Genomic DNA, 26,748 nt, shown 5'->3' with positions numbered 1-26,748 from the left:
GTTGACGGGGCAGGGTGTCAGGATTGGGTATAAAGGAAGCACCAACCAAAGTTTTAGTTTCCTATGAACTGAGTTATAGAGGAAAGATCAATGTAGCCCTATTGTGATGGGTACAAGCAAAAAGCCTAAAACATGGAACTGAACAGTCTCTCACTGGAACTGAGACTTGAGATTTCTTTTCCTGTACTTCCCGTGGAACTATAATTCAGGAGTGTTTGGCTTTGAGTGCCTCCGAGATGGTGCCGACTTGGGATGTCCCGATCCGATCACGTGGTTTCAGACTCGATCGGAATCGGATATATATCTATATATGTATATTTATTCTCATTATTTTTCTTTATCAGAACTATAATATTTATTTATTTATTTTTTAAAACGGTGACGGAAAAATCTGAAAGCAATCTGTCATTTTGACAGATTGTTATTCACACACCTGACCACTTGGTGGCGAGTGAGCATATTAATTAGTCTCTCTTGATGCATGACCTCTTTGGCTTCCCTCGTTCAGAGAGTCTTGCCGACTTCTGATCACTCACTTTTCGCTTGTAATTCCAGTCTCCAGTGTGGCAGCAGAGCGCCGATTCAGAACAACATCAAAACAGCCACGAGAAATCGTCTGTCCGAGGCAAAAGTCCAAAACCTCATGACAACAGCCTCTGCAGCAGTCCCACTCGAGACATTTGATTACGCACAAGCAGGCACACAATTCAAGTCCACCAGGAGAAAGGTGTGAGGCTGTGCATTCAGGCAACGGCAGGTGAACTGTTCGGGCCACGGCAGGTGAACTGTTCGGGCCACGGCAGGTGAACTGTTCGGGCCTCGGCAGGTGAACTGTTCGGGCCACGGCAGGTGAACTGTTCGGGCCACGGCAGGTTCGGGCCCCAGCAGGTGAACTGTTCGGGCCCAGGCAGGTGAACTGTTCGGGCCACAGCAGGTGAACTGACTGGGGCCACAGTCAGCCTTTTGTCTGCTGTACATCTGCCTGATGCTGGATGGCTCGGTGTGGATTCTCTGTTCAGCTTGTTCGGACTGAAAATTCATTAAAAATAAATGAAAATTAAATATTTCATTATTATCACAAGACAAATACAATTTGGAACAAGACCATTTAAACTTCAGGACTTATTGTTTATATATTTTTTAAAATGAAAGTGACGCGTAAAATAGGCTATGACGGGATTTTCACGATCCTGTCAGTCAAACTGACGGACAACGGAAAAGTCCAGCACAGCCTCTGGCCTCAGCTCCACACAGAAACAACGCATGCGGCCCGACGTGCCGAGGCCAAGCAGAACACGGCAGCTGGGGATGTGGAGGAGTTTTAAAAAAAAATCAGGGACATCCTGGATCTGTTTCTTCATTTTTTTAATGTACTGTAGAAGTATCGGATCGGGACTCGGTATCGGCAGATAATCAAAATCAAATGACTCGGAGGCTAAAAAACCTGATCGGGACATCCCTAGTGCTGACCAACAACTTGATATTCAATAACTTCAGATATATTTCAAAAACAAGAAGAAGAACAAAAAGAATTCAAAGCACAAGCATGAATTTGAAACATTTTACAGCTTTATACCTTACAGTCAACGTTTACATTCCACTGTAGACAGAAAGGTAGAAAAGTATCAAAGTGAGTCCTTTGGCTTTTTAAATTTGACTCGACTTGAAGAGCCTCGTCAGCCCGAGTTGTGTTTTTGGAACGTGTCTGTGACGAGGCTCACTGGGATTGGTCACGCAGCCCCCCGCTCAGCTCCTGCAGCTCAGACACGAGGAGCTCCAGAGCAGCAACGCCATCCCGGAGCTCAGCGTGGATCTGACCTGTGGCCACGTCTGTGTGGGTTTGCTGCAAGACACAAATACACGATATGAGGAAAAGGGATGGAATAGGCTGAAGGAACAGATCATTAACATTATTTCTTCATGCTCATTTTGGAACATGGGCCAAATCATGCAGATGACCCCCAGGTCAGAGTATGATACAGCAGGAATACACACACACACACACACACACACACACACACTGTATTTTATATCTTTATGTCAACGTATATATATAGATATATATATATAGATATATATATATAGATATATATATATCTATATATATATAGATATATATATGTATATATATATATAAAATCAGAATCAGAATTACTTTATTAATCCCTTGCAGGAAATTACTTTGTTGCAGTGCTCTCATTACAGAAAAAAAGAAAAAGATGAATAAGAATACAATAAATATTTTATCACGCATAAACACAGGTTTTATTATCTATTTTATTATTGTGAAAGTCTTTTGCTCACAGGCTTTTATTTTGTAAAAGTCTGTTGCTCACAGGCTTTTATTCTGTAAAAGTCTGTTGCTGTCTGCTGTGGAACTGGAAAAGAAAATAATCGGCGGATCCACCAAACATGGAGAAGGGTACGGAACTTTTGAACTGTTGAATTGTCTTCTCAGCGTAGTAGTTCCAGTCTAAAATATCACTTAAAGGCAAAACACACAACTGATAGCAGCAAGTCATTCAAGGAAACAGACAGTGGAGCGAGGCTTCTACATAAAAACTACAGTTGAAAGTGTTAAAAGTGTGTTTGCACAACAAATGTTATGGCACTTTCATTCATATGGCAGCACATTTAAAATAAAGCTAAATGCTAAAAGCTATACGCTACTTTTGGATTCTGCGTACAAATGCGATTAATCGTGATTAATCAGGGAAATCATGTGATTAATTAGATTAAACATTTTTATTGTTGCCCAGCCCTAATATATACATATATACACACTATATTGCCAAAAGTATTCAATCACCCATCCAAATAATTAATTCAGCTGTTCCCACCACTTCCATGGCCACAGGTGTATAAAGTCCAGCCCCTCAGCATGCAGACTGCTGCTACAAACATCTGTGAGAGAATGTTTCTCTCTCAGGAGCTCAGTGAACTCCAGGCAGACACGGATGAGCCAGTTTGATGTGTGGAAGAACTCGTCTGGCATGCACATGGTCCTGACCTCGACCTGATAGAAGACCTTTGGGCGTGTCACCACGGCAACACAAGATCCTGCATTCCACTGTATCCTGCAGGCTGATAATCCCATTCTGAGAGAATCAGAGTTCCTACTTTTGTTAGACCTCAGGACCGCACTGTGGGGTGGAGCATACGCTTCGAGCTGTTTCAAAGGTAAAAACAAAGATCAATCTCGTGTCTTTTTGTGCGTGAGTTTCAGAACCTCCGTGTCAGACGTTACATGGGACATGTGTTTCTGGAAAGAAATGACCACACTTCTGTTGCCTTGACCTCAGTAGCGTGGACACAGGGGTGTTGAGTTCCCACTGAAGCAGAACCAAAGCTGGGTAAAGCCTGCGGCTTCTTCTGGATGCAGATTTTCACACTTCACTTTGCACCTGAGGCAGATATTTCAGAACGTCTGGGGAAAAAGAGCTGGAGTGCACTGCTGGACTGTACCTTGGCTTTAGCAGCCAGACTCCTCAGGCTGAGGCGGGTGGAGGAGAGCATCTGCAGAGCTTCTGCTGGATTCTTCTTCTCGCTGCATCGGACCGTCACTGAGAGACAGAGGACATTTACACATGAGCGTTTCTGCACAATCTTAATGCAGAAGGGGTCTCTATTAGTACGAGTATTTTACCAACAATGGAGTTTACGTTGAGTAAAAGTGCTTTCAATCAAAGAAGTTCCACCGAACACTATTCCTTTCAAGATATGCTTAAAACCAGAAAAGCTTCAACTCTTCACCATTCCAGTAAACCTTTCTGGAAGTGTCTATCCCAGCATGCACAGTTAATGGAAAGTAGTTTTTTTTTTTTGTTGCAGCGCCTGAGCTCAGAGCGCCAGCAGCGATATTACCCTGCTCCACCTGACAGCTCAGCGCTTCCCCTGGCTGTTTCCTGCCTCCACCCTGGCAGCGCGGCCCCCACCCTGGCAGCGCGGCCCCCACCCTGGCGGCGCATGCCCCCACCATGGCAGCGTCGCCTCCACCCTGGCAGCGCCGCCCCTACCCCGGCAGCGCCGCCCCCACCATGGCAGCGTCGCCTCCACCCTGGCAGCGCCGCCCCTACCCCGGCAGCGCCGCCCCCACCATGGCAGCGTCGCCCCCACCCCGGCAGCCCCCCCCCCCTCGCTGCGACTGTAAAGGTCACCATGGTGATTTATGATCCCAGTTTCCTCCTGCTGTTTCATCTGTCCTTTACGTTTGGTCTTTTGGGGATTTGTTACATGTGCAGGTGTGGGATCTCCACCCTGGGCCCTGGGTGGTGTGGGTCTCCACCCTGGGCCCAGTGAAGCCGCACACAGAAACTACACTGTGGTGCAGAAAGCCTTTTTCAATAGAGTACATGGAGCCTGTGCCTGGAGTATTTAGGTGCCACCACATCAGCTTACAAAGTGTTTGGAGTGTATACTTGATCAAAATAAAACATCATGTAATAAAAGGTGGAGCAATGACAAAAGCATTCCTGCTCTGCTGTAGTGTCATCCTTTAACTCCTGGCTGACTCCCTGATGTTTAATCCAGTGTGTCTGGGATGAGAACATGTGGGAATAGTGAGATTAACAGCCAAACTGGGACTGAGACCTTCCTCAGTGTGTTCACACCTCTGATGCTGTCAAAGCGACACGGGATGATGACAGCTTTATGTCCCCTTTGAATTCAGCCTGGAAAGGTTTGCGACTGCAGTCAGATCATCTCACACACACACACACACACACACACACACACACACACACACGGATGGAAACACGTGTTTTACATCCATTTGAAGCCTTCAGTTTCTTGATTAAAGCAGCACAACAGAAGTGTGTGAGCGTCTGTACTTCTGATTGTTTTGAGGTGCACTGACCTTCATCGGGCATATTCCAGGACTGAAAGTGTCCTCGATCGCCCACAGGCTGGAAAACTGAAGGTCACATGTTCGATTTCCAGCCTGCCATGGCACTGTTTCACTCCACAGTACCAGGTCACGCAAACCACTACATAACAACACTTTCAGCAGAATAAATAAAGCTAAAGAGAAGAAGAAGGCATCCCCTGGATAAAGTGATGAAATCAGCACACTGGGAGGATGTTAAATCAGCTTTTTTAGTTTGGAAAAGTCATCAAAATAGACATGACATAAAACTATTCCACTCAATAGCTGAACATTCAGGCTTTGCAAAACAAAGTTTTTAATAAAATGGATTAAATGTTTTGTTATTATGTTTTTTTCCCAGAAGAAGAACAAAAGAAATCTATGGAATTCCCTTGTAATTTGCATTTCTAAAACAAACACCTTCACGAGTATAATCCCACAAATGCCTGCAGAGCTTAAAGAGTTGTTGCAGCTGCAGAATGACGGGAAACAACAAGAGAGCTGTCAATGGAAACAGGGGAAACCTTTCTAAAGCTCCTTCAAATTCAGGAGGGTGGGAGAAGATGTTGGTTGTTCCCAAAACCAGTTTCTAAAGAAACAAAATGAGAAGGTTTGAAAAGGGAAACGTACAGATTGAACAAGAAGGACGTCAAAGAGCCGGGACAGAAAACAGAAAAGGTTCAACAACAGAAATGAAAAACAAAAGGACAGAAACAGGAGTTTCCTTCCAGAGAAGCCTGGAATAAAGCATCAGGAACACCTGAAGAGAAGAACAGCATGGGCTGAGGATGGTTGGATGGAAGGGAGACTCAGAGATGAATCACCAGGGAGACGATGCTGGAACTTCAGTTTGCTCTCATGAAACACAGAAAGATGACCGGCTGAAGGAAACCAGCACACTCCCACCATCACTGATGATATGATGATCCAAAGCAGGTTTGGTGATGCTGAGCTGGTGTTTCAGGATGATGATGCATCTCTCCACAGAGCAAAGAGGGTTCAAACTTTTCTCCAGCTCTCAGACATGGCCAGCAAACCGTCTGCATCTCAGTCTGAGTTCCAGTTTAAGGGCCGTGTATACTCTCGCAGCAGTGTGTCGCAGTGAGCTTGTCGCAGACATGACGCAGTTATTTTTGATTTATGCCCAATTTGAAGTCTGTGCTATGTTAATCCCCCGCCACAACGCAAGAGGGACAATCACGAACAAGCTAGGATTGTGGGTGTGGTGGGTGGCGTGTTTCTCTTCCGGTTACGGAGGTCATTCAACAACAATGGCGACTGGACGAATGCGCACTTTGATTGACATGCAGCTGATCGATCTAGAAATAAATCAAATCAAATCAAATTTATTTATATAGCACATTTCATGTACAAACAGTTCAAAGTGCTTTACATAAAATAAAAGCATTGCAGCAGGGAGTGGAAGAAGCATTAAAAATACATAAAAGAATATAAAAAGAAACAAATAAAATCATTTAAATGAATTTAAAAACAGGCAACAGTCTAGATAAGTTAAAAGATATTTCATGCATAGACACATGAGAACAGAAATGTCTTTAACCTGGATTTAAAAATGTCTCCATTTGGTGAAAGTTTAATCTCCACTGGCAGTTTGTTCCACTTGTTTGCAGCATAACAGCTAAATGCTGCTTCTCCATGTTTAGTCTGGACTCTGGACTGGACCAGCTGACCTGAGTCCTTGGATCTAAGAGCTCTGAAGAAATATTGCTACTACTGGAGCTGGCAGAGAGGCGAAAGAATCGTCACGGTTAGCACGGTTAGCGTCACCATTAGCCGGTTAGCAAACCGGAAATACGCATAGTGTAGAGCGGATGTAGAGTTGACCAATCAGAGGCCTCCTTTCTCTCCTCCCTGCGACGATATCTGCGGCACTGTCTGCAGTGAGTTACAATTTTGGGGAGGTGCACCAGAGTGTCTGCGTAAGGGGGCCGGGGGGGGGCATGTCTGCGTTAACTGCGACACACACGCAGACGACCTGGTTTCCCACCATAAGCTTTTTCACTCGGAGACAACAGAGGCGCAGAAAACATCTCAAATGAACAGTTAGGTGTGCTGGAGGCAGCAGAACTACCGGGAGGAAAAACGAATGAATTACAGGAGTTTCATGTTCAGATCTTTACCATCTGAGAGGGTGCTGATGGCCACAACTGTTTTACATAGGACAAACCCGAGTCCACAGTGGGCACAATAAACACGAACAGCAGTGATCATCAGCAGCAGTTATAATGCTGGCTGATGATCCCAGAGAACATCCCTACATCCCTTCACCTCCTCCCCCCTGTGATAAATGGTAGCAGTGCCCGCAGCGGACGGTGCTCTCACCCTCTCCCAGGTGGACGGCTCGTTGGATCACCTCCTTGAAGAGAGCAGGTTCTGTCTCCCAGCCACCAGCCTGCACCTCGCAGCGATGTGCTTTGGACAGGAACTGCAGAGCCTGGAAGCAGCACACAGAAGCAGGTAGCATCACTGTTCCAGCTGATATGCAGATGCAGGCTTTGTTTTGGATTTTTTCAAATCTTCCTGACAAGATTCAAGCAGCGCTGTTGGATTACATTTATAGTATTACTTCTGAGGCAGAGCGGCCCTGGGCACAGCAGTGGGAATTAAATCTATCAGAAATTCTTTTATGCATGGATCATTCTACTGACACAACTTCTTATCTATACAGGCAGAACATGACAAATATGATACTCCTATTTTGGATTTTTCACAAACCTTGAACAGCAGGGTCAAACTTAGGTTTGAGCTCTTTCTTTCTATATTCGGTCTCTCATTGCACTTTCTTGAGCTGTTCATGAGAAAATGAGCTTTTGTCCGTGTAAACACTGATTTCTGAAATATGTTTCAGTGCTTGTTTGGATGCTGTACTACTGGGATGATTTCTGCTGGTAACTTCACATCTGTTTTGATGCATCGTCATAGCAACGGGAAAGTTGTCTGCATGTGGGAGTCGGTGATTAATCTGTTCAAAGCCCAAGTAATGCCTGGAACAAGACTTTAAAAACAGATCCATTGAAGAGGAGATGTCTGGGATGCACAGCAGGACCAAGAAAGGTAGTGTGAGATCACTGGGGGAATAAAAACTGATGAAGCTGGAGTGCTGATGAGGATTATCAGGAAAGCAAGAATAATTTCATTTAATTTTATAAGACATGATGCCGGAAAAACTCTAACACCGCTCCACTGAGCTTCAAAGCTGAGTTCCTGTCCATGTCATCTACTGAGAGAGTTATTATCTACTCTGTGCTACCTGCTGATGCTGAGTGCACTCATCAGCTGAGCTGTTGTGGCGCTGCAACATCAACACTCTAATCCATTCATATTCACCTCTGAAGATATCCACCACACCTCTGTTACATTCTTCCTGTTTGTCAGCTGATTTATATTCCACTTATTCTGCTATTTACCTGTACCAATAGCTTTTCTTTAGTAATCATTTTTACAGCAGCAACATCGTTTCTAATTAAGGATAAATTTATATTCCAAAAATTTTATTCAGAATGATTCCTGCTGTCAGTAACACAATATCCCATTTATTCCATTTTAAAAAGTTAGCACTGATAACACAAGTGGTTATATTGTGGCAAACTTAAAAGGAACCACATAACCTTTTATTCTAAACACTATGACACACACACACACACACACGCACACACACACACACACACACACACGCACGCACACACACACACACACACACACACACACACACACACACACACACACACACACACACACACACACACACACACACAGGCGTGTGAAACCTGAGAGAACCAGGAACACCAGGAAAGATGAACTTATTACAACAGCAACCTTTTTGATGGCAGTGAAGTATCAGCCTAATCCAAACACTTCTTCAGCCCCACTGACATTGGAAACATCACAACTCATTCTCAACATAAAACAGCTAATAAAGCAGAACTGAAACATTAACAGTCCCACAGGCCTTTTCACCACTGATTCAGAACCATGTTCGTACAGCTAATGTTACTATGGTTACCTGAGTTATAACAGAGAACATCCCACTGACAGTGTCACATGCCAGCCGAACTCCAGTGAAGACCAGCTGTGCTGGTCCTGTTCACTGCATTAAAGGGGCATGTATTGTTGTAATGTTTTAAATACTTGAACGCAGTTTTTCTAGAGAATATAATTGTTTTGTATATGGGATTATCGTCCATCGACTCTTTTGGGCTTTCACATGCGCGAGCGTACAACTAACCGGTAAGTGACATGCTGTTTATAAAGTTGTTTTGTAACGTCCCCATGCCAGTAATGTGAGAACCATGCATATGGTTTTGATGGTAAGGCTTGTGACTTTATTGTCGGATGGTTTATAAAGTGGTGTGACGTTTCTGCAGTGTGCAAGTTGTTGTTTTACGTGGAAGGGTTAGCTCTTGCCCCTTAGCCACCACGTATTAGCCTCGCATGACAGGCTGTGCGAACAGCGCGATCTCCACACAGGGAGCGCAGATTTGTACCTCTCTGTGTCCTACTATCAGTATTTGACAACCTCTAGCAATGGAAATGCGCTTCAAATGCCCCGGAGTTCCCCTTTAACTGGGCTGTGGAGAGGGACTGAGATTACAAAATGAGTTCAAAAAGAATTTTTAATATCCTCAACACAACTGAATGATCCCAAGAACAGTTATCAGCAGGTGATCTCGCTTTCTCTTTCCACCCTGTTGTGGTGTAGAACATGTGTGCATGCCAGATACAGACAGTCCATGGTTTAAGCCTATTTTTGGTGTCATATCATTGTTTTTTGGGGGATTTCATACATGACTGCAGTAGATCTGTTTTTAATATTCCTTGTGTTGTGAGATGCGTCCAGCCCTAAAGACAAAATCAAAGTTGTTGAATCAATGTTAAACATGAGAACTGCTTGTGTTAATACACACTAGCTCATCTTTATAGACTCAAAACGCAAGACAGGGCCATGAACTGGAATGAATGAAATGCCAAAGCTGAGAAAGTTTCAGAGCAGCGCAGACACACATAGCAGTCTGTAGAAACTCTCAAAAAATTGTACTTCTAGGAGTAGTTTTAAATCTCTATACTTTTTACTTTTACTTGAGTAGATGTGTGCAGCAGAAGCTGTCCTCTTACTCCGCTACATTAGGCTACAATGAGCTGGTTACTTTTCTTCTTACCTCTTTGGTATTCTACGCCTCATTATTTTTATCCCCCCGCGTACGCCTCATTTTAATGTTTTATTCTGACAGAGAGAGAGACTTTCGCCAAAGGCTCTACCACCTGACTGTGTTCCACCAATCAGACGCAGCCGTGCAGTCTGGTCACGTGACCGTACTCAATCTCAGCGGCGGGACGGGTTAGCTTTAGCATTAGCAGTCGTAGCAAACAAACAAAGAAACAGATGAAAAATGTCAGAACCAACGGTGGGAAATGAAGACGCAGACGAGGCCTCATACTGAAAGCATGTTTACCTTACAAAGAGTGAGAAACAGCAGCTACATTATGTGTCTTCTGTGGCAACCAAAACAAACGCACATTTCAGCAGAAACTCAACATCTAACTTGAGGAAACATGTAGCGCTAAGTTTCCTAAACTCGTTTTTCCCCCCATGGATAGGTGAATGTTTGTTTTTTAGGTTACATATGGGTTACATATGTTTTAAACATTTCCTAAGTCTCTTATTTTTTATTGAAGTTCTTGAATTTACTTGGATTATTTTAATTTAAGCTATTTTGTAATTAATTAATTAATTAATTTTAATTTATTTTATCAATTGGATGAACTCTAATTTGCCTAAAGATGATTATTTTGTATTTTTGTCAGTCTGATTGAAGGCTTGTGTTAACAAATAAATCAGACGTTACTCAACAGTTACTCAGTACTTGAGTAGTTTTTTCACCGAGCACTTTTTTACTCTTACTCAAGTAATTATTTGGATGACTACTTTTTACTTTTACTTGAATCATATTATTCTGAAGTAACAGTACTTTTACTTGTGTACAATTTTTGGCTACTCTACCCATCTCTTGATATTTCTCACTTTCTTCCTGAATGCTCTGAAAACCTCGATCTGCAGCATATCGATCTTTACAAGCACTGTCAGCATCCTATTATCGCACTGCCACATAATCAGTCATCAGTCAAAAGTTTTTCACTGCATGAGAAATGGATTTGTAGCACGAGACGAGGGGAACTGGCTGAGTCACATGCACGGTGCATGAAAGTTGGCAGACCGGCAGAGTTGTGTTTAATGTCTTTAAAAAAAATGCTTCTCAACTCTACCATCCATCATTACAAACAATGTACAGCATAAGTTTGTGAAATTTAAAAGCTAAAACTCAAGTTAACAATTAATACCTTTCACTGGTCATAATGCACAGATTTGTTTGATTTATTGCACAATGAGAGTAGCATCATATTAACTTTTAAGGATGAATAATGGCCACCATCCAGTATCAAAGACAATGCAGCTCTGAACTGACTTCTTACCATCAGCATGTTCCTGAGAAAAAACAGCCAATCAGACACGTCTGTATCATTCTGCCAGGGTTCAAACAATGAAACACCAGGACAACACGGTCACCACCAGCTCAAACTGAAAACTGTGGCCCCTGTCATCTTCATCAACTAAACAAAACCTGTTATCAATTAGAGAAAAATATTATAAAATATTTTAAATTATGGCAATGTAACACCAGAACATCAGGAAAGACAAATAGTAAAGGTAACACCTGGAGGGGTCCAATGTAAGTATCTATTACATGTGTGGGTGTAGGGCACCAACCTTATCACTGTCCTCTGGGTCGGTGCCGCCGCTGTACAGCAGGGCGTACTGCCGCCATATCTCAGCGTCCCTGCTGTGGCGGGAACTGACCCGACCCAAAAGCTCCTTCAGTTTGGACCGCAGCGTTCCTGCCTGCGCACCCTGGCTGTCAGTCAGGTTGTCAACAACTGCCCTGACCAGGATCTGAAGAATCTATCATGGAAAAAATAGATATGAAGTAAATCCAAACCTGGAATTCTCAACATGTGATACAATGGTTTGATTGGTTGGCACCTCCTCAAGTCAATGTTAATTCAATTCAATTTTATTCATATAGTGCCAAATTACAACAAATGTCATCTGAAGGCACTTCAAAGACAATCCAATAAATTCAATTCCAAATTAGTCAAATTCATGAATACAAAACCAATTTAAAGAAAAGTAGACTAGCTAAGGAAACCAACAGATTGCACCAAAACTTCTCTTCGGTCCATTCCCCTGCGGAAAGAAAAAAACTCCCTTTGAACAGGAAGAAACCTCTGGCAGAACCAGACTCAGGAAGGGTGGCCATCCGCCTCGACCAGCTGGGGTTTGAGAAGACAGAAAGAGGGGACAACAAACACTGTAACACCATTCAAAGGATATCTGTTGGAACAGGGAAACACGAGTTAATGACCACAATGTCACATGTACATGGAGAGTAAAAAGAACAGAGGGAGGAGAGGTGCATCATGGGAGCTCCCCCAGCAGTCTGGGCCTATAGCAGCTTAACTATGGGATGTTTCAGGATCACCTGAGCCATCCCTAACTATAAGCTTTATCAGAAAGGAAAGTTTTAAGCCTGGTCTTAAAGGTAGAGAGGGTGTCTGCTTCCTGAAGCCAAACTGGCAGCTGGTTCCACAGAGAGGGGCCTGATAACTGAAGGGTCTGCCACCCAAACTGGCAGCTGGTTCCACAGAGAGGGGCCTGATAACTGAAGGCTGTGCCTCCCAAACTGGCAGCTGCTTCCACAGAGAGGGGCCTGATAACTGAAGGCTCTGCCTCCCAAACTGGCAGCTTATTCCACAATAGAGGGGCCTGATAACTGAAGGCTCTGCCTCCCATTCTACTTTTAGAAACTCTGGGAACCTCAAGTAAACCTGCAGTCTGAGAGCAAAATGCTCTGTTAGGAAAATATCTTAAAATGCAATCTTTAAGATATGATGGAGCTCGGTCATTAAGAGCTTTATATGTGAGGAGAAGAATCTTAAATTCTATTCTGAATTTAACAGGGAGCCAATGAAGAGAAGCTAAAACTGGAGAAATATGATCTCTCTTATAAATTCTGGTCAAAAATAACTCCAAGGTTTGAGTTACTCACTGTAGGACTAGAAGCCAAGGAAATACCATCTAGAGTAACTATATAGCTAGACAATTTCTCCCTGAAACGCTCAGGTCCAAAGATAACGACTTCAGTTTTGTCTGAATTTAGAAGCAGACAGTTCTGAGTCATCCAGGTCTTTATGTCTTTAAGACATGCTTGTAGTCTGACCAACCTATTGGGTTCATCTGGTTTTATAGATAAGTACAGCTGAGTATCATCAGCATAGCAATGGAAATTTATGCCATGCTGTCTAATAATGTTACCTAATGGAAGCATGTATAAAGTGAAAAGAATCGGTCCAAGCACAGAACCCTGAGGAACTCCATGACTTACTCTGGGGTGTGAGGAAGATTCTTCATTTACAAGAACAAACTGAAATCTATCAGATAAATATGACTTAAACCAGCCTAATGCAGTTCCTTTAATCCCAATAACATGTTCAAGTCTGTGTAATAAGATACTGTGATCGACCGTATCAAATGCAGCACTGAGATCCAACAGGACAAGCACAGACACAAGTCCGCTATCAGAGGCTAAGAGGAGATCATTGGTAACTTTCAGCAGTGCAGTTTCTGTGCTATGATGCACTCTGAATCCTGACTGAAACTCTTCAAACAGATTATTTCTGTGTAAATGATCATAAAGTTGAGCTGCAACTATTTTTTAAAGAACTTTAGACAAAAGGGAGATTGGATATAGGTCTATAATGAGCCAACACTTCTGAATCAAGAGTATCTAGAGATTAAATCCAATATGGAAGTGTCGATCAAGGGGAAAACCTCCTTGAACAGTCTGGCACGCGTTGATGAAGTCATCCCAGTAGATGCGTGTGTAGAAAGCTTCCTATAAGCCCCCCGATAGCCCCCAATAACAACACGGCAGCTCTGAACTAACAATGCAATAGTAGGCGTTCATTCATTCATTGGTCTTAAAGTATTGGAGAAATAAAGACAGATAATGCCTTATTCAGAGGCTGTATCGTCTATACCCTGTTCTTTTCCGTTATATGGATATACGCAGATCTCCAGTGACCTAAATATCTTCCGAAGGACGTCGACTTTCACCAAACTGTTATCGGTGAGTACGTATGAATGAACTTTCCCTTTAAGTCAACAGCAGGGTTTCTCAGCATCACCAAAAAATACAAAAGAATGAAACAGAATGGAAAATAAAATGTGGTTTGAATTGTTTTACTTGAACTTGTGTGCTGGTGTTGGTATAAAAGTGCAAATTATCAGCATCACAACCTCTGTCCTGCTTATCTATGAATGACGCAGGACAGACTGACAGAGCAAGGTAACATTAAATCACATTGTGCCTGTGCTGCTTCTGGTTACATTTCCATCACAGCTGACAAATAATCACACATAACTCCTGCTTTGAATTTTATTTGTACTGTTCCAAAAATGGAACGGAGCATTTGATGACCCTTCATCGTGACTGAGGCTTGCTGAGTTCAACTTATATGACAGATCAGTTTTCCAGAAGCTCATTCCTTATTTAACTCATTTAACTCCTTGTGCCGGTGCAGTTATCCATGATTTTAAAAAAAAAGAATAATTCTAACAATTGATTCTTAGTATTTTCACAGCTGTATTTCTGCTCATTCAGGGACACATGAGGATTTCCCAATGTTCCCACTCTATGAGCAACCAGTGCAGGAACACCAGCAGTTTGATGACATATGTCATTGTTCAGTGTTTGCCCCCATCCTCCAACTCTCTTACTCCATTTGATGCATTTCCTCATCTGTGAATTTCAGTTCAAATAAGCATGACCATCAAACCGACAACATCTTTGATCACCCTCTTCATACTGGTCCACAAGGTGATCCGCCACTATCGAGTCCATTTATTTCCAGAAAGTCAGCCACACACACGTAAAAAGGGCATGTAATGATGTGCTGAGGATTTGGTCAATCAGGAAGTAGCCCCCATGGAAATCATTCATGCAGTCAGCACTATGATATTTCTGTTTTTATTCTCAGTCAGACTAATTCATGTAAAAAAACATCATGACCCACTGAGCCACGATGGCTACATTACTAGAAAATGCACCAGAGTGAAAAAAAAAAAAAAAAATCTGAATTAACTTCAAGCCCAAAGATTGATCATCCCTAATGAAAACAGCTACATCTACTTAGGCCACCGTTGCCCCGTGCACGCTCAGGACAGGAGAAAGGATTGAAGAGAAGTTTCAGTGCAATCTGTGGTTTCCTCAGCCAGGCTACTTTTTTTAAAATTGACTCTGTAGGATTCATTTGATCTTTGAAGTGTCTTGAGATGAGATTTACTTGTTGTGATTTGGCGTAGTGCTGGGCGGTATGACCAAAAATACATATCACGGTATTTTTTCACGGTTTCACGGTATATCACGGTATTTTTTTTTCATGCATAATTAGGTGTTCACAGCATTTTCTACAGATTGAGAACAGAATTAAAAATTAAAATAAAAATTCTTCAAATAAATTCCTTCGTTAATAATTGGTCACACAGAACTTTATTGTATTAATATTCACATCTTCATTGTAAACAAATGAATAACATAGCTAATTACACTGGTGGGACTGTTCAGCTGTTTCAGGCTGATACCTCCGGTTCAGGCTGCTCCTCATCCTCAACACGTCTCTTTTTCAATCGCGGAAAATATTTTTCAATACTCATCTGGATTGAGGCAGCAAACATTCAGTGTAAGAGTTTAAAAAACCTACTTTATTTGATTCACAGCTGCTAGTGTTTTGACCTCGACAACCCAACTACATTATTTTTTTACGGCAAACTTGCGGCTAGTTAACTTTATAAAGAAGGCGTAATCGCTTGTTTGCTATGGGTCGGGTCGGGACGGGACAACATTGTATTAAAAATATAAAATATTTTTATAGGACTTTTTAATGTGTGATTTTTATAAAGTTGCACCTGATACCAACCTTTCGTGAATTTCGCCAGCCGTCTTCTTTCGGTTGAGCTAATCTAACGCGACGCTGAAGCTAGCAAGCTTCCAGGCTTCCAGGGATGATATCGCTGATGGAGACACACGCGGTGTGCACAGAGGGGAGGGGCTGTGTGTGTGTGTGAGTAGGCTATGTGAGAGAGACGCATGACTGACAGAGACGGAGGGAGAGCAGGGAAAGGAAATGCAGCTTAACGAATACGAGTATTTTTTAAATAGCGTTAAAAGTAGACAGTAAACATGCGTGTTTAGAAGCGCAACACTGAAAAGGGTGCCGTCTCAAACAATATCGCGCGACGCAGCGTTCCCCCCGTTGTGTAATCAAATACACCGGTATGGCAGTATATTAAAAATTCATATCATAATGAAATTATAAACCGGTATTCGGTGTGAACCGGTATACCGCCCAGCACTAATTTGGCGCTATATGAATAATACGGAATGGAGCTGAACTGAATCAGGTTTCAGAAGATTGGAATTAGCCATCAAATGCAGGAATACAAGCAGGGTGTGGGTGCATGAGAAAAGTTACTCACTCCATGTAGCCTGTTTTACTCCCCCCCTTCTCCGTTTCCTCCTTTAACAACTTTATCTACCTCCTTTCTTGAGTTCAAGCTACAATCTACCATCTATGAACCCCCTCCGGTCTCTAATGAACCATCTATCAGCCTCCTTTTTGGTTACCTGGAGGTCTTTTACTGCAGTGACAATGCAATGAATCCACTGAAAAGCCAAAAACTCGACCAACTCAGTAACATCATAACCGACATCCTGCAGGACGCTGCAGAGTCCGGCTGAAGGACACATCCTCCCCACCTGCACCCTGACACATAGGCTGAAACACGTTTCCCATACTCTCTAAGCGGGAAAGCAAATGGTACAGGTGCCCGCTCAAGGTTTGATATCATAATCTGGGTAGTCTATTTATCACTTAAAGACATTTCCAGTGATGAGAGTAAAATTAAAACCACAAGTGTAACTCTTTGACATGTCCCTCTATCCTGTCTATCACTGCGGTGAAAAGTAACACAAAGAGGTACTGTTAGGGACATATAAGGTTAAATTTGAGGAGCACAATTAGTTTGAGTGTGTATGTTGCAGAGGGGGTGGTTCATATGGGAGTGGGCGTGTGTGCGTGCGGAGGTGTGTGTGCGTAAAGGTGTGGACTCACCGGTGACACAGATGATTGAGAGTCAGGATTGGGAGTAGCCATAATTTTGTTGACCGCTACGCTACGCTACGCCACGCCACGCCACGCCACGCCACGCCACGCCACGCCACGCCACATATATTCATTCATCACCTTATGTATCCGTTTAATCCGCTGGTTTTCATCTTTACAATAATTCATCCTTGCTGCGCTGTGATAACTCTGTGCGGTTTGTTCAATAAAAGCAACAAAAGCATATCTTGGATCTCAGCGTAGCCTATCTCTTGCCATAAATTAGTAGCGCGTCACAAATTAAGGAACCTAAGGACCCAACCTCAAACTCTGAGCGGCAAAAAGGTTTGTGTTGGAAGCCGCAACATTTGTCAACAAAAACTCTGGCGTCAAAAGAAAAAAGTAAAAATCATCAAGCCGCTCCAAGGAACCAAGGAACCAAGTCACCACAAGCCAAACAAAAGAGCCACAGCTAAGTGCCACACCACGCCATCCATTCACCTGGGAACAGGTAGGCCTGAACCTGTTAATTGTTTGTGGATTAAGGAATCCGCTTCGATTGGAATGCATTGTGTGAAATGAGGACAATGTATTAAATGGATGTTACGCTGGTTGCAAGACGGATTGATGGTGGCGCAACTTCTCCGTGTTTGATTGGATTTTGATGTCGGGACTTGGTGGCATAAGTGGCGGCTGATGTTGTCTAAAGGAAGGCCAATTGCTTGTTGAAATTGCTTGGATCGAATCTGCACTGTCAATGAATTTAAAATGCAATGTCTATGGATGGATTTAAATACGCTCTTGAATGAATTGTGATTGTGTTGCTTCATACAAAATACAATCTAAAGGAAATGAGTCAAATAAACGCTGTTGCTGAAAGTTCAAACATGGAACGTGAAAAAAGGGAAAGCAAACTGACGGTCAAAGCTTTGGAAAATAAAATCGCACGGTTGCAGCATGAGCGCAAAAGTGCCGTTAATAAAATCAAGGAGCTTATACCGCAAATAAAAGCGCACATGAACTCAAAAGAAAATGTAACTGGAATCTCCTCACAACTGAATAACTTGACTGCACTGTGTAAAAAGGCTACACAACTGCACAACGAATTATTGCCACTACTTCCTGATGATGAAGATAAAAAACAGAATGAGTGGTTTTCAAGTATTATGGATTACAGTGATGCATTCAAGGAACAAGTGGGAAAATGGATAAAGGAAAATCCGCATGAAAAATCGAATGAATTACCACTACAGACAAATACTTCTGAACAACCAACAAAGGAAATAAACCATGCAGTACAAATTCCTGTCGAAAAAAGCAAGGATTTGTCTGTTTCTGATCCTCAAGATGAACTACAGCCCTGTGACAGCATCTCAAATGCAACCAAGAAAACACGCTCATCTGTTCGCTTAACAACGGAAACAAATCTTGCAGTTTTGGCAGCAAAACAAAAGGCATTAAAGGAAAAGCATGCATTGGATGAAGAGGAGTTAAAGCTACGCAAAAGAAGAGAACAATTTTTACTGGAAAATGAAATTGCTGAGGAAATGGCAAAACTAAGTGTTATAAAATCACAAAGCGGCGTTGGCAGTAAAGCAAAGTCAAAGGTTTCGGATGGGATGAACTCGTACTATGAAAGGACATGCTCAAAACAACAGCTTAATGTCAAAGCCACTGAATATGTTCCATCACTGCCAGTTAAACCAAAACCCATTGCAATTGAAACCACACAGATAGCTGTGAAGCCTAAAGTCACTCACTTACCTGAAGTAAAAGATCTCCCAGGTCCTTCATACATGCTCCAACGGTATCTAATGGCGCCTGAAGATCCTATGACCAATGTTACACAAACTGATGCATCCCAAAATGACAGTGTGCTGGACATAATGAGGAAACAAAATGAAATCTCAACACTTTTAATGCAACAACAATGCCTTTCAGCACTTCCAAAAAGGGAAATTCCCATTTTTGATGGTAACCCACTCAAGTATCATTCGTTTATTAAAGCTTTTGAAAATGGAGTTGAGCGAAACACCAATAACAACTGTGACAGACTCTACTTCCTTGAACAGCACACCAAAGGGCATGCAAAAGGGCTAGTGAGGAGCTGTCAGCACATTGACTCGGGCAGAGGTTATGTGAAGGCAAAGGCTCTCCTGAAAGAGCACTATGGCAATGAGCAAAAGGTGGCAGCAGCGTACATGGAGAGAGCCTTGTCATGGCCCACTATTAAAATGGAAGATGTGAAGGCCCTCCAGGAGTACGGCCTCTTTCTGCGTGGATGCTGTAATGCTATGGAGGATGTGCAGTATTTAAATGATCTGGACACACCCACAAACATGTTGGAAATCATCAGAAAACTGCCGTACAAACTCAGAGACCGCTGGAGGTGCCACGCATGTGACCTACAGGAAAGTCACAACAGAAGAGCAAAATTTGTGGATATTGCCAACTTTGTTGGAAAACAGGTGAAAATTCTGACTGACCCTGTGTTTGGAAACATTCAGGACACTGTTATAACAACTAAACAAATGAAACCCAAACCTCACCCTCGCTCCAGCATCAGAGGAACCAGCTTCGCTACCACAGTGAATCGTGTGGAGACACATGTGAATAAAGTTACAGACACACAACCACCAGCCAAGAAGATTTGTCCCTGCTGCACTGGAGGACACACATTGGATGTGTGTGCGCGGTTGGAAAAAATGGCACACAAAGGGAAAATTGACTTCCTAAAGGAAAATGGTGCTTGTTTTCGCTGCCTGTGTATAGGACACATCAGCAGAAATTGCCAAAGGAAGATTTCCTGCTCGAAGTGTGGCCAAAGACATCCAACTGTGCTCCATAAGGACAGTGTCACTGCAGAACCGTCTGAGAGAAGCACCAGGGTTACAGTGGATGACACCTTGGTTTCCAGTGGGCTTACAGGGGCTGGTGAGATGGATTGCAAGCTTCCTATTGTGCCAATCCAGGTTAAGGCAAAGAAGGGCAATAAAATCATTCTCACATACGCCTTTTTGGACCAGGGAAGTACTGCAGTGTTCTGTACTGAGAGTCTGAAGCAGAAGCTCAATTTGTCTGGGAAGAGAGCCAACATTCTTCTCAGGACCATGGGACAGGAAAAGGTGGTCAGTAGCTACATCGTACCAGAGCTGGAGGTGGCAGCACTTGAAGAGGACAGCTTCATTGAGTTGCCAAAAGCGTACACTCAGTTATCAATGCCAGTACACAAAGCAAACATACCCACAAATAAGGATCTGACAAGGTGGCCATATTTAAAACACACCTGCTTACCACAGATTGAGGCTGGAATTGAGTTGCTGATTGGAACGAATGTCCCACGAGCCATGGAACCGCTGGAAGTCATCCGCAGTGAGCATAATGGACCCTACGCTATAAGGACAGTGCTGGGCTGGACGGTAAATGGACCACTGACAGGAAACGGTGGAGGGGCCAATTACTGTGAGCAGTCAGTAACTGTGAACCGTGTGTCCATTGTGAATTTGGATGAACTGTGGCAACAGCAATTTAAGATGGACTTTCCAGAATCAGCTGTGGAGGAACAAGTGGGTCCGTCCAGGGAAGATCTGAGGTTCATGGACATGGTCACAAAGTCAGCCAAACACCTCAATGGTCATTACCAGGTCGCCTTGCCTTTGAAAAATTCAAACCTCAGCATGCCAAATAACAGAAAAGTGGTGGAACAGCGTCAGAACCATCTGTTACTGCTTAAAACCCGGCCTTCATTACCACCTGGAGAGTTCCAAGCAGCAGACCTGTATTCACAGAGAAGATGGAGACAAGTCCAGTACATATCTGATCTGTTCTGGAAGCGCTGGACAAAGGAGTACCTGCCTCTGTTACAGGAACGACAGAGATGGACTGGGGTCCAGAGAAACCTTGTCGCAGGAGATCTAGTTTTGCTGATGGACAGTACAGCACCTCGTAATTCTTGGATTATGGGACATGTTTTGCAAACCTTTCCGGATCGAAAGGGGTTTGTGCGTCAAATTCGGATTAAGACAAGAACCAGTTGCTTGGACAGACCAATATCCAAGGTGTGTCTGTTGCTGGAGAAGGAGGAGGCAGCACGAGGATGTTGCTGACCTCTATGGATTTTGTGTTTTCCGGACTTGAACTGGACTTTGTACTAATCGGTCATAGAAATGACCAGAAGAAGGAATATTTTGTGATGGCTTATTCATGGACTTGAGCAATTTATTAGTAATTTTTTGTACATTTTCTGAAAATGATGTGATTTATTATGTCCCCTATTGTGTTTGAAATGGGAATTATTATGTGTGACCTAATAATTCCCATTTCAAACACAATAGGGGACATAATAAATCACATCATTTTCAGAAAATGTACAAAAAATTACTAATAAATTGCTCAAGTCCATGAATAAGCCATCACAAAATATTCCTTCTTCTGGTCATTTCTATGACCGATTAGTACAAAGTCCAGTTCAAGTCCGGAAAACACAAAATCCATAGAGGTCAGCAACATCCTCGTGCTGCCTCCTCCTTCTCCAGCAACAGACACACCTTGGATATTGGTCTGTCCAAGCAACTGGTTCTTGTCTTAATCCGCTGGTTTTCATCTTTACAATAATTCATCCTTGCTGCGCTGTGATAACTCTGTGCGGTTTGTTCAATAAAAGCAACAAAAGCATATCTTGGATCTCAGCGTAGCCTATCTCTTGCCATAAATTAGTAGCGCGTCACAAATTAAGGAACCTAAGGACCCAACCTCAAACTCTGAGCGGCAAAAAGGTTTGTGTTGGAAGCCGCAACAGGTACAAATGAAATAGATGGCTGATTCAGATTCCTGCTTCATACAGACAGAATGTGAAACTGTTTATGCTGTTTATGCATAAAGTTTATGCTGCTCAGATCACAACAGTACAAGTGAGGGAAAAAAAGCTCTCTCCAGTGATTCTGCGCATAGTGCCAGCATGTAAGAATGAATGGATGTGTGCATGTGAGACTGCATATTTCTGCAGACCACCTGTTTAACACCATGAGGCACAAGGCTGAGCCATGTGATCCTGTGCTTCTTTGAAACTTATCAGTCATCAGCCGCCTATACATTCCACAAGAGATGTGTTCATGGTGGTCCCTGCCACCATCTCTCCTTCCCTGCCCCCTCTAACGCCGAGTCTGAATCTTTCACTGATTATCTGATGTAGTCACCAACAATTATACATAAAAGCATTTAAGGGTACAGATGCATGGTAGTCAAATCAGAGATAAAAAAAAGAATGGATGAGCCTTTTTAAGAGTGATACATTTAAATAAAGCAGTCATATCCACATATTCCACAACATCTCCTAAACACTATCGCCCTCGTTTCGACTGAAGCATTTAACTGATCACCGCTGTCTTTCTTACCTTGACAATGAGGTAGAGCCCTTGCCTGTATAAAGACTGATGAAGCCTGTTCACAACTATTTTGACTCCATTTATAAAGAAGTACAGCCACACTTCGTGCACTAAACAATGCGATTGCTAGATATCAGGATAACAGCTAGGTTAGGAAGAGTAAAATCATATAAGTTAATCCACAAGTGTTTTCCTACCTCATTAAAAACATCTCCATTTTATGGTTTGGTTTTAATTGGTCGCTTCTATAACTTCTAAACAAACCATGAATGTGTTTCTGAAGAGAACGAGTAATATCAGACCACTCAGCATCCTGTACTGGCAGCTATAGGCAGATTTTAGGTGTGATGCTGTAGCATCTGTTACAAAAGAGAAGGACAAAGATGCTTTACGTTCTCTACTGACTATTTCTATTGACTATTTAGATTCCGAAAACTGGCAGAAACCATTGATCTGATTGGTTAAACTTGAACCGCATAGACAGATGCTTCATCAAATCTTCTTCAAGGTGTTTCCACAAAACCTCGAAGAGTTCAGTGTAACAAACCATCTGACACAACAGACAAAAGATCAGTAGTACATGTATGTTTGCACAGACTTCAGTCTGATACCTGATACTGGTCTTCTCTGGCCAATTCGAATCAAATATATGACTCGAAACTTGAATTCTTCCAAGTGGTTATTCTCCTAAACCATCTGGGAAATCTGGAATCTGGAATGTCCTTTTTAGGCAAAATGGGTTTATGTTGGAAGGAGGAGTTCACAGTATCAAATCTTACAAATAATTGGAAACCATCCGTCTGATAGCATCGGTTTTTAATTACACTGTGCATGTTACTGTGTTGTGAGGGGAGATTAAAGTATGAGGAGGAAGAAAAGAGGGCATGTCCAAAATTCTCTATCTGAGTCATCTACTTGGAATTATCTCTGAGGCTTCCACTGACCTTTTACCCAATTCTTTTTTACATATCACTCCCTAATTAACAGGACTGGCCACAACATGACAAGCATAAATTAATACAATGGGTGCCAGCATGAGCTAGATTAATAAATGATAACAGCATAAGGAAAAAAAGTAATGATTACATACAATTAGGGTTTATTTTTCTGGCCTAAAATCACAGATGACTCCGAGTCAGAGTTGAGTTTTCAATCATTCCCACTGAGTGGAAGTATATCTTCTTTAAAGTTAAATGTTCACAACTACAAAAGTAAAATCATTATGGAGAAGAAGCAGATGATTAATTACCCTGAAAACAATACTGCTGGCTGTGTCGCCTTGTATATCTAAACAGATAAACTGACAGATCATTTTCTAATTAGAATGCATTGGTGTTTGCTTAAGCTCTTCTCGATGACTCTGCATATGTGACCATGGTGAAATAGACTCATTAGCACCGCAGCATAGAAACAGCTTTGTCATTGGACAAAATGTTACCTGCTGGGTGTGTTATGTGTCAGAGAACGAGGGACACTTTATGTCTCACAAACCACTGAGATGAAGAAGGTCTTTTCTCTGGTGTTCGATACTATAAATCAGTGTACACTGCATAGGCTCTCATCGAAAATTTAAACAAAATTAAATTTACAAAAGACATGAGAAATTTGATCTAATTTATGTTGTTACGCTACCATACAGTACTTTAGCACATACTAATCATTTATGAAAAACAAAACACATTTGTGAATTGTAAATGTAACATTCTGTATATATTTAACTTTTCTAAACCTTCTAGACCAACATATGCTCGTCAGCGCATGATTCTAAAGAAAAAAACTACAAACTATACACTGCCTGACACTACCTGAATCTAATCAAGCAAACAGGGAGGAGCCTCCTATTGGATGAATATTTCAGTGGTTATTATGTTTCAGTTGGAAACAAGTCAATCAACCCTAACTGATGCAGTGAGCAGCTGCTCATTCCTAAACCCTTAAAAAACAAGAGAACTGAAGTTATTTTAACCGTTGTTTAAAAAAAATGAAGAATCTTCCTCACACACCAGAGTAAGTCATGGAGTTCCTCAGGGTTCTGTGCTTGGACCGATTCTTTTCACTTTATACATGCTTCCATTAGGTAACATTATTAGACAGCATGGCATAAATTTCCATTGCTATGCTGATGATACTCAGCTGTACTTATCTATAAAACCAGATGAACCCAATAGGTTGGTCAGACTACAAGCATGTCTTAAAGACATAAAGACCTGGATGACTCAGAACTGTCTGCTTCTAAATTCAGACAAAACTGAAGTCGTTATCTTTGGACCTGAGCGTTTCAGGGAGAAATTGTCTAGCTATATAGTTACTCTAGATGGTATTTCCTTGGCTTCTAGTTCTACAGTGAGTAACTCCAACCTTGGAGTTATTTTTGACCAGAATTTATAAGAGAGATCATATTTCTCCAGTTTTAGCTTCTCTTCATTGGCTCCCTGTTAAATTCAGAAAAGAACTTAAGATTCTTCTCCTCACATATAAAGCTCTTAACTCATTGGCTGCCAGCCATTTTCAGTTCAGAGACACCCATACTGCCAAGTGTTTTACAGTATTTTGACTGATTTTCCAAGACCCACAGAAAAGTGTGTCTTATGACTATGTACACACCGAAATTACCAAATGAAAGAGTAGACTCTCTTCTTTCATCAGGAAAAAAGTTTGTTTCTACCATTTTCAGTCTTTTAGTAATAGACAGTAGAACATAGGTTGGTTTCACCAAAAACAGCTGTTTGACCCAAAAAACGGAGAAAACAAGCTTTTTCTTTTTTTGTGCAAAGTGGCACTGCTGCCACCTTGCGGGTAATTTTGCCAGTATATTCTCTGTTTAGTGTTTACAAGCCTAAGATTTAGTGACAAACTCTGCTAGATTGTCCCCCAGCCCGCTCCGTTAAAAAACGCAATTGACGTCTATAGACGTCTTTGGCACCGAAAGAGTTAATGACCGAGCTCCATCATATCTTAAAGATCTCATTGTAAGATATTTTCCTAACAGAGCACTTCGCTCCCAAACTGCAGGTTTACTTGAGGTTCCCAGAGTTTCTAAAAGTAGAATGGGAGGCAGAGCCTTCAGTTATCAGGCCCCTCTCTTGTGGAATAAGCTGCCAGTAAATGTCCGGGAAGCAGACACCCTTTCCACTGTTAAGATCAGGCTTAAAACTTTCCTTTTTTATAAAGCTTATAGTTAGGGATGGCTCAGGTGATCCTGAAACATCCCATAGTTAAGCTGCTATGGGCCTAGACTGCTGGGGTCCTCCCATGTTGCATCTTTCCTCATTTGCCCCCCCGTTTAATTTCTAAAATGACATTATGTACATTTGCATTATTGTGGTCATTAACTTGTGTTTCCCTGCTCCAACAGGTATCCTTTGAATGGTGTTACAGTGTTTGTTGTCCCCTCTTTTCTGTCCTCTCAAACCCCAGCTGGTCGAGGTGGATGGCCACCCTTCCTGGTTCTGGTTCTGCCAGAGGTTTCTTCCTGTTAAAAGGGAGTCGTTTCTCTCCACAGTCGCCTCAGGCACGCTCAGGACGGGAGATTGGACTGAAGACAAGTCTCGGTGCAATCTGTTGGTTTCCTTAGCTAGGAAATTGTTTTTGAATTGACTCTATATGAATGAATTGGATTAAATTTTAATTTAATAAATTGGATTTGATTGGATTATGATTACAATGAATTGGACTCCAATTGGCTTGAATTGGACTGTATTATTTAAGTGCCTTGAGATGACATTTGTAATTTGGTGCTACATAAATAAAACTGAATTGAATTGAATCATCTTTGTATGAGATTATCATGTGGAAGTGTAATTCCTTCAAAGAGGAGGAACCTCAATCCAACCAACAGCTGTTAAAAATGTTCCCAAATGTCAAAAGTATAAAATATATTGTATTTCCCCTGACACTACGTGGTATCAAACAGAGATAAAAACTAAGATGCGCTTACAAGCAGGCTTTTACCTGAATGTCTTTGTAGTTTTCTCTCAGATCCATCAGACGGTGGTATGCCTTGATGGCTTCTGCAAAGTCCCCGATGTCAGTGCTGACAACAATAAAGTTCTCCCAGATCTGCCAGTGTTCATAGTTACACTTCAGGGCCTCCTGCAGGGTACGGAAGGCTTTGCTCCTGCCCATCAGGGTGAATGAGGGGAAAAGAAAGAAATCAGCAGTGATTCACTGGCAAGTTACAGAAAAAAATTCAACTCGACAACCAAAACTTTTTGTGTTCAAAATAGCTTCTGCTGAATTGGCAATGGTGCTAACCAGATATTA

At 42.2% G+C, this 26,748-nt stretch overlaps 1 protein-coding gene across 1 annotated transcript in view; it reads right to left on the bottom strand.

Annotated features, from left to right (window-relative positions):
* Window positions 1-1,551: 1,551 nt before the first annotated feature.
* Window positions 1,552-26,748, bottom strand: part of ttc27 (tetratricopeptide repeat domain 27) — a 111,210-nt gene continuing 86,013 nt past the window's right edge. Inside the window, exons 16-20 of the mRNA XM_075482108.1 lie at window positions 26,437-26,602; window positions 11,649-11,840; window positions 7,208-7,319; window positions 3,466-3,563; window positions 1,552-1,843 (exon numbers count right to left, since the gene is read on the bottom strand). Of these exons, the coding sequence (XP_075338223.1) occupies window positions 1,718-1,843; window positions 3,466-3,563; window positions 7,208-7,319; window positions 11,649-11,840; window positions 26,437-26,602 (694 nt within the window). The 3' untranslated portion in view covers window positions 1,552-1,717. The remainder of the gene's footprint in view (window positions 1,844-3,465; window positions 3,564-7,207; window positions 7,320-11,648; window positions 11,841-26,436; window positions 26,603-26,748) is intronic.

This window comes from Odontesthes bonariensis, chromosome 2 (genome assembly GCF_027942865.1).
Source record: "Odontesthes bonariensis isolate fOdoBon6 chromosome 2, fOdoBon6.hap1, whole genome shotgun sequence".
Taxonomy (NCBI): domain Eukaryota; kingdom Metazoa; phylum Chordata; class Actinopteri; order Atheriniformes; family Atherinopsidae; genus Odontesthes; species Odontesthes bonariensis.
The sequence above is the reverse complement of the archived record's forward strand: the minus strand, read 5'-3'. Positions and strand labels throughout refer to the sequence as shown.